Raw genomic sequence first — 7,349 nt, forward strand, 5'->3', positions numbered from 1 at the left:
ATTCTTCTCACTAATGTCAGATTCTCTGAGTTTATCATCTTGCTTTCTATTTTAATCCCACCTTTGATTGCAGCAAGCTTGGCGTGCCAATTAAAACAGCTGTATCTGCAACAGTTTTGGAAGAGGCACTTAATGGGGTTGTGACTGTTCATCCGCTTCCATTGGGCATACCTATTTCTAAGAAGGTGCACTGTTGTACCTAATATTTGTCATTCATTTGGCCTCATTTGATAACTTCTTTTTTTTTTTAAATTAAGCTTATAAAGACTACTTTCTTCACCTTTTGAACATTACTTTCACCTATATGTTGCATTGTTTTAATTTCTAGTTTTTAAAAATGTTTTCAAAATCTAAGGGAAATTTTGAAGACAAAAAAATAGCTCATTTGATAACCATATGGTTAATTCTTATCCAAATTCCAAAAACAAGATTTTAAAACTACTTTTTCTAGTTTCCAAAACTGACTCGGTTTTTGAAAATATATGTAAAAAGTAGATAACAGAACAAGAAAACCCATAGGTGGCAGTATAGGCTTAATTTTCAAAATAAAAAATAAAAAACAAAAAACCAAATAGTTATTGAAGGGGGTTGTAATTTTAGAACTTTTTTTTTGTTAAGAACTAAAATGTGTTTTAAAGAAAAGGGAATGCATACCCAAAAAATTGTGAGAAGCAAACATAAATTTTAATATTGGAAAACTCAAAATGAAATTGTTACCAAATGAAGCCATTTATTGGTTTGCTGATTTAGGATTCTTTAATTTTTTACAGGTTGAGAAACAGTGTGCACACTTTTATTCTGTTATGATAAGTGAAGAGGAAACACAGGGTGGATTTGTTTGCCGAGTTCACTCACCCGATAAAAGCAAATTTAAGGTTCGACTATGACTCTCTGGAATGTAATTGGTGTTTGTGCGAGAACATGTCCGAGAATATTTTTCTTCATAAACCATGATTATATCGGATTTCATGTTCTTGCAAAATTTCCTCCCTTCCACTTTTATGATTACTAAATTACATGGTTTTATTACTATTTCAACCGCACAATGACTACAACAAAAGTTAAGGACAAAAGCTTGAAATTAGAATTCCACTTCATCGTGCATAATTTCTTTTGTAAATTTCTCATTCATTTTTTTGATGTAGTTGTTGTATTTTGATCGGGAAGAAACTGGTGGATTAAACCTTGCTTTACAGGTATTGCTCAATCTTGTATCATAGCCTTTTTCATCTTTTTGGTATGCTACATAACTAAACTGCTCAGCAGATTATTACGTAATATAGTTTTTCGTTCTATAACCTAATGTCTTTGTGGGCAACATCTGGCAGTTGGAGTGATCATGCATATATTGATAATTCACTTGTAATCTGTTCTCCAGTTAATTATATATTACTGCATAATAATTTTATTTTTTTTTAGTTTTGTGATATAATTTGAGACTTGAGGTTTTACAATGTCTATCTAGACAGAAAATGTGAGTTTATATGCATGAGTAGTTCGCACCCTGATAATTTTTTGTATGTATAATTTTGGAGACTTTATTTTATATTCTTTAATTTGATAGTGATTCTTATGAATGCATGTTGAAACACCCCATTTATGTTTATATCTTCTGCTTGACCATCAATGAACCTTTTAAATTTTTGCCTTCAAAGCTCAGTAATTGATATATTTGAATTCTTGTTATATTTGTAGGAGGAGAGTACAAAGGTTGGAAAAGTCACGTCTGCTGGGATGTATTTTCTCGGGTTCCCTGTCTATCGGTTGGAACAAACATTGAACTCGGTGCGCCAACTCTAAATTAATTGCTGATTTCAAGTTTAACATCATTTTTTGTTATCTACTTGCACATCAAAAGAAAAATTAAAAATATGTTTGATGCCCATTTCCTAGAATCTGTTTTCATTCAAACAAGAAACATAAATACATTTGATAACCATTTCTGTCCAATATTTTTACTTTTAAAATGAAAAAAGTTTGCTTCTGAAAGCCACCTTATAGATAAGAAATCATTTGAATTAGGTTTCCATACCATCTGAACTACAGCGACCCTCTAGATCACGTTTCAATTTGCAAATATAAATGTGAGAAAAAACAGAAAACTGGAATAATACGAATGCACCCATCTTTCAAAAGAACTAAAACTATGGAATAAGGATCAACTTGAATAATGCTCAACTTCTTAAACAACATAATATTGTGCTCATTAGGATTTTATTGATCTTTTCAGATGATCTCTGCTAAGGATCCAGATGCTGCCTTTTTTAAAAAATTAGATGGTTTCCAGCCATGTGAAATAATAGAATTAAAGGCGGGGACTCATGTCTTTGCAGTCTATGGTAAATTTGAATATGTTTTGATATTCAATTACCGAGTACTGGAATACAATATTTCTTATTTCAAAATGCTTGTATGTGGACCTGATGACCATTACGTTATCTAGGTGACAATTTTTTTAAAAGTGCGAGCTATACTATGGAGGTATTTTCTGCGGCGTCTTTTTCTGAAGAGAAGGAGAATCTTAGAGCCGTGGAAGCTCAAATTTTGACAAAAAGGGTGGAAATGTCCAAATTTGAAACGGAATATCGTGAGGTCTAGTATTTAACAATTGAGCTCTGTATTCTGTTACTATATGAAAGCGTACTGATAGTTACTGGAAATGTCGATAGGTTCTAGCACAATTTACAGAGATGACTAGCAGATACACTCAAGAAATGCAAGTGGTAAGTTTAACTCGAAGTTATAACCCGTCTTTTATCTGTCGAAATGATAGCTTCTTTACGACTGACTGCTCTGGCTCCTTTTATCCACAGATCGACGACCTTCTCAAACAGAGGAATGAAATTCATGCCTCCTACACAACTAGTCCTCCAGTAAAACGGAGTAGGAACCGGATTAGGGGTTTGGTTAGGGAATCAAAAGAAGACAGCCAAATAAGGGAGAGGAAATCTACAAGGGATAGACCCAAGAAGAAAAAATGGTTCAATATCCATTTAAAGGTTGATAAAAGAAAATCTTGTTAAAAGAGGTTGAGAAACATGAAGGTATGTTCCGACCGTTGTCGTGTATTATGCGCCTTCATCGACACTATACTCATCTTCAATATTGCAGGGAAGCTGAATCTTTCCCCAAACCTAATTTTTTTTCGGTTGCATTCGGATTGATTGGTATCAAAACGAAGAAGATACGAGGGAGTAATAGCCTCACCTGATTGCTTAATCATATGAATATGGCCTTAAACGACATGGGGATGCTGTGGATGACAACTTGTCTACAAAGAATCTGTTATTAGATGGATCCTTCCACCAGCAAAAAGCACGCATGTGATTGTATTATTTTCCTACGAAGGCCAGCGCTAAATTGCTGTTTGTGTCATATAATACAATCAAGTTTTGTGAATAGCAATATTAGCTGGATTTCGCACAATCGAGGTTTAGTTATATTCATGGAGTTCATCAATCTGCTCTTGTAAGTGTTGATGTTTCTATTTACTGTAGCCAGGCTTGCGATTCTGCTATTTCGTCTCCGACTCCATCGCTGATGCCTGCCTGTAGCTGACATGCATGACGTTACGAGTTGATCCGCGCCAATGTCAACCCAAATGCCAAGTTTAATTTGGTACGTAGGCTTGGGAATGAGAGTATAATTTAATTAGTTGAATTGCTCGTGCATTTGGGTTTTCATTCTTAAAAGAGTTCATTTTTGTTTGTAGAAAATAAGTATAAGGAGATGATATTTTCTGTTTACGAAGAAAGTATTCGAAAAAAGTTCGAGAATTGAGTGATTATGTAAAGAAATAGTTCATTCTATTTGCCTCTATGATTGGTTCTGGGAATTGCACACTGAGTCTTCTCAGAGTTAAGGAATCGATCAAGTGAAGGATTAAGGATCAAAGCTGAAACAATCCTCTCTCATCCTTCAAATTTTGCAGGACTGGCCTTGTTAGATTCTTTTAGCTTTTAATTTTGCTTGTCATGCATCCTACTAAAAGTTTAAAAATATCAGTCTTTTAAATCTTAAATTTTATTTTTACATCTTAAAAAGTTAAAAAAAATGTCATACTTCTCGACTTTTAATTTTGTCTAATACATTCTTGACAAATTTAACATTTAAAAAAAATTGAAATTGAATTGTATGGGTAAGATATGATATTTTAAATTTTGTGGTAAATTTTAAGAAATGTTAAGAACTGTATTAATATAAAATTGGAAGTTTATAAATTTGTTAGATAAATTTAAAGATTAAAAATCTATTAGATAAATTGTGGCCTTATAAACTTTTTTGTTTAGTTTGTTTAGTTTCAATAAAACATTGTGATTATCCATAGTTATAGTTGTGGAGTGTTAGATTGAATGGCACGATAACCTATATGGGTCACGACCTCATGTATTTATAGATGTGTATAATGAAGATTACATTCCAAATCTATGATTTGATAACAAACCATGAAATCATAGATTTGGTAACAAACCCTTCAAATCATAGATTTGGTAACAAACTAGTAAATCCTAAATTATCTTAGTATATACAGATATGATCTATTTTAGGTTTAACATGGAGATCTAACGGTTGATTGTTTGAAATGTTTTATGATCAAGCCGAGAAATTTTTGGCCTCCACACTCACTAGAACTTAATAATGGGATCATTTCCTATTATATTTTCTATTATTTTAGACACTCTTGTCAACATTTACTCATATTAAAGTTGCACCAACGACGAAGATATTTTCTTTTTGGTGTTGGACAAAGATATTTTCTTTTTGGTGTTGGAAATAAAGTAAAGACGTAACATACTCGGAGGTGACTGACGTTATTTCAAAATGAAAAACAAAAACAAAAATATGCACGTCCCACACTTACATTTTTAGAAAACAACCAAGTTTTATATGGATAACTCTTAAGATCAAGTTAGAAATCAATGCCCTAAGCTTCACTTATTATTCATTATATCCAAACCAACACACTTTAGTCCTACTAATATAATTTAATGATCAAGGAAGAGTTTCTTTTCTTTTTTTTTTTTTCTTTTCATTCTTAATAATATATCAGCTTCCAAAAATTGAATACATTTGTAAGAAAATTAAAGAAACATTTGAAAGATGTATTATCAAAAAATAATTTCAAAGTAATTAATAAAAAAAAAAATCCTCCAAATATGCAGTAGAAAATTATTATTATAAGAATCATTTGTAAATATAGTGCAACTAAACAAAAATACTTCAATATACAACTTCAAATCAATCAGAAAACTCGACACGAGGTTGATAGACTAAATTTCGAAGCTGAAATCGAAGGCCAAAATGTTCATCTTTCTGCTCACCTCTGCCCACAAGCAATATTAGTACAATTACAATAACCACTAGTCTAGTATATGAATACATCAAGTGTTCTTCATTTCCACCAAACAAACACAAGAATCTATATGGCTCATTCCTTGAAAATCCTTCCCATCAAACAAATGGAACCCCTACTTAGAATTCCTGTGTATATAGAGATCAACAAGTTGTGCATTTTGCCAAACACTAGCTATTCCCAAAAATGAATATTCTTTGTGATTTTTCAACAGTTCACAATTCATTGACCACATGTGCCACATTACTTATTCACAAAAGGAATTATAGCAAAACAGTAATGAATTTCTCCACAATTCACTACTTTTATATGATTTTTTTTTTTTTTTTTTTCTGAAGCTCGCTTTCTTGGAGTTACTATACTTTTGTGCTTCTGGGCAACATTTTTCCTAAGGCTCTCTTTTGTAATGTAATAATGTAAGAAAAGCAGAATATGAAAAGAATAATTAGTACAATGAACAAAACTTTAACTTAACTAATTCCACAGCGAAACTTCGATCTGCTGCTCTTTGTCGAATTAGAGATGCACAGGAGTTGAATCTTTAACAATCTCGTACAATGAGATAATGTTTTCAATGGTCAAAAGGCCAATGATGCACCATTCCAAGAGATCTGACTTTCTATTCTGGAGGACTTCTTGAAGAAAATGAATGTTATGCTGCAAGGAACATGCAAATCGATTAAAAAACAAAATAAACATTGTTCTATCTCTTCAATATATATATATATAGGATACCTCAACAAATATCCTCTCCAGAAAACAAAAACACGCTTATTCAAGTGAACACTAAAAAATTGAAAGAATCCAGGTGAAAGATTTAAGCAAGGAAATGACAATGAGGAGGTTGATTATATTTTTCTAAGCTCTGCTTTTGGACAAGGAACTTGCCACCTGCTGCTTCATTCGAGTTATTTCGGGTCCACCCGGACAAACTTCAGATGGAAAAACAATTAACACTCGGACAAAATTTAGGAGAGCCAATTTCTTAAGGAAATATTCTAAACTGATTTGTTAACTACAACCATTGAAAGCTCTCACCAGGGCATTAAACTTCATTCCTCTGAAAACTATGAATTGATTCTCCAACTGAGTAGCTTGCCCTCTCAAATTGGGAAGACTTGCATGTCTAAGGTGCATTAACACTACTTGAGCTCACTAACAATAAAGAACAGATTCGACTGCTAGCATGGCATTATGTCATATCATGAACACTTTTACGCTCTAATTAGAGCAAAAATGTGAAGAATTTTAACTGCACCTCTTTTCATTCTAGTTAGTATGTAGGAATTATTTGTGCAATTTTTCTTCCCTCTTTTCATTCTAGTTAGTATGTGGAATTAATTGTGCAATTTTTCTTCCATATGCATGTCACCTCCTATATTTATAATTCTGTTAAATCAATGGATCATGCCCACTATAAAAGAGTAGTAAATAAATAAAATAGAAAAGTCGTTATGAGGTAAAACTTATACGACTTCTCAACACATTTGCCTTCACATATGACCAAGAAAGAAATTATTTGTTTCATCTTGGCTATTACCCTGGCTTTTGTGAAGAATGATCAAGAGACCCAACCATAAAGAAAAAGAACGGTATGAAGGAATGTGAATGAAATAAAACCAATATTACCTCCACAAACTTCAATTTGAAATCTAGATTTCCAAAGCGCTGGGTGACCTCGTACTCTTCTCGAAGGTACTCATATATTTGAGCATATTTTGCATCCCTCCATGCAATTTCTGATCTGAGTGGCAAAAGAAAAGGATAATAAAAGAGAAAGAAAGATGGGCAATTTTCTGAACAGTTAGTTGTGACAAAAGACCCCACCAAAAGTATATTTTTTTTCAACCACTAAAGAAACACTATGATTGAATTTTTCAACATTATATTAGTTAGATACATGACTTGATACTAAAGAGAGGAAGAAGATAAAAAAAGTATCTTTTTTTTTTTTTTTTTTTTTTTTTTTTTTTTTTTTTTTTTTTTTTTTTTTTTT

At 32.2% G+C, this 7,349-nt stretch overlaps 2 protein-coding genes across 3 annotated transcripts in view; one reads left to right on the plus strand and one right to left on the minus strand.

The window, feature by feature from the left end:
• Positions 1–3,832, plus strand: part of LOC111454066 (chaperone protein dnaJ 16-like) — a 6,728-nt gene extending 2,896 nt beyond the window's left edge. Inside the window, exons 4-12 of one of the 2 annotated variants that reach the window (XM_023095357.1) lie at positions 74–185; positions 771–875; positions 1,146–1,196; positions 1,696–1,785; positions 2,231–2,339; positions 2,444–2,592; positions 2,670–2,723; positions 2,814–3,044; positions 3,502–3,832. In XM_023095357.1, the coding sequence (XP_022951125.1) occupies positions 74–185; positions 771–875; positions 1,146–1,196; positions 1,696–1,785; positions 2,231–2,339; positions 2,444–2,592; positions 2,670–2,723; positions 2,814–3,023 (880 nt within the window). In that variant the 3' untranslated portion in view covers positions 3,024–3,044; positions 3,502–3,832. Of the gene's footprint in view, positions 1–73; positions 186–770; positions 876–1,145; positions 1,197–1,695; positions 1,786–2,230; positions 2,340–2,443; positions 2,593–2,669; positions 2,724–2,813; positions 3,045–3,111 lie in introns of both variants that reach the window. The other variant, XM_023095356.1, reaches the window with a different exon arrangement.
• A 1,323-nt stretch (positions 3,833–5,155) lies between these two features.
• The window catches only part of LOC111454067, a 15,246-nt gene continuing 13,052 nt past the window's right edge, over positions 5,156–7,349 (minus strand). The window contains exons 6-7 of the mRNA XM_023095358.1: positions 6,983–7,097; positions 5,156–6,010 (exon numbers count right to left, since the gene is read on the minus strand). Of these exons, the coding sequence (XP_022951126.1) occupies positions 5,870–6,010; positions 6,983–7,097 (256 nt within the window). The 3' untranslated portion in view covers positions 5,156–5,869. The remainder of the gene's footprint in view (positions 6,011–6,982; positions 7,098–7,349) is intronic.

The sequence above is a fragment of the Cucurbita moschata genome, unplaced genomic scaffold (assembly GCF_002738365.1).
Source record: "Cucurbita moschata cultivar Rifu unplaced genomic scaffold, Cmos_1.0 Cmo_Scf00016, whole genome shotgun sequence".
NCBI lineage: Eukaryota > Viridiplantae > Streptophyta > Magnoliopsida > Cucurbitales > Cucurbitaceae > Cucurbita > Cucurbita moschata.